Source organism: Exserohilum turcica (assembly GCF_000359705.1).
Source record: "Exserohilum turcica Et28A unplaced genomic scaffold SETTUscaffold_5, whole genome shotgun sequence".
Taxonomy (NCBI): Eukaryota; Fungi; Ascomycota; class Dothideomycetes; order Pleosporales; family Pleosporaceae; genus Exserohilum; species Exserohilum turcicum.
Genome location: NW_007360266.1, coordinates 368,923 through 369,651, shown reverse-complemented (window position 1 = coordinate 369,651; position 729 = coordinate 368,923). Strand labels below are relative to the sequence as shown.

Sequence of the window (729 nt, the reverse complement as noted above, 5' to 3'; positions counted from 1 at the left end):
GCGGCGCGAGACTCTGTATCTCGTGCGCGGTTCCGAGTACAGCCGCTGTGATTTTTGAGATTTCGGCGCCGATCCTGGGGACGGCGAGGGCTTTTTGCGATGCCGGTGAGGTGGGGGAGAGGGGCGCGAGTGTGGCGTCTGTATATTGGTGTCTTTTTGTTAGGTCCTTGCATGTTCTTACTGGGGCTGTTTATCGGAGCATGGAAGTGAGGGTGTGCAAGGTAGGGTAAGGTGAGGTATGATGCAAGTTAGGGAAACACATACTTATTGCGCCCGTGTAGACTTGAACCGTGGCAAATAGTTGCGTCAAAAGGCTTTCTACGGTCGAGTCTGCTGCGCGCGGCGAGTGGGATACGGAAACGGGTGTGCTGAGGGAGAGGCCGGTGGCGAGGGCGAAGACGCCGAGGTGTGAGAAGCGCATTGTTGATGCTTTGAAAGCAGCGAGTAAACAAGTAAGTAGGTTGAAATATCGTTGGATACGAGGGTTTTGTGTCCCCGGTAATCAAGAGTAGTTCGATTGCTAAGTAAAGGAATAAGATATGTCCCGTCTGTCTGTCTGTTGTCGAGTGAAAATGAGAGACAAGACTCTGCACATATCTTATATCACAGCTCTACGACCACCAGAGTAGATATCAAAACAGGATTTGGCATCCTTCGTCTAACCGAACATATCTCGGATCCAGCCGTTCTGGCCCTTGCCCCAAAAATAACATTACACAATGTATGACA

At 50.8% G+C, this 729-nt stretch overlaps 1 protein-coding gene across 1 annotated transcript; it reads right to left on the bottom strand.

Annotated features, from left to right (window-relative positions):
• Positions 1-12: 12 nt before the first annotated feature.
• On the bottom strand, positions 13-421 carry SETTUDRAFT_21830 (uncharacterized protein; the record flags this gene model as incomplete). Its single annotated transcript, XM_008030526.1, has 2 exons — positions 13-138; positions 265-421. Coding segments are annotated over 2 exons (283 nt in total), but the record flags the coding sequence as incomplete, so codon positions are not given.
• Between the last annotated feature and the right edge of the window lie 308 nt (positions 422-729).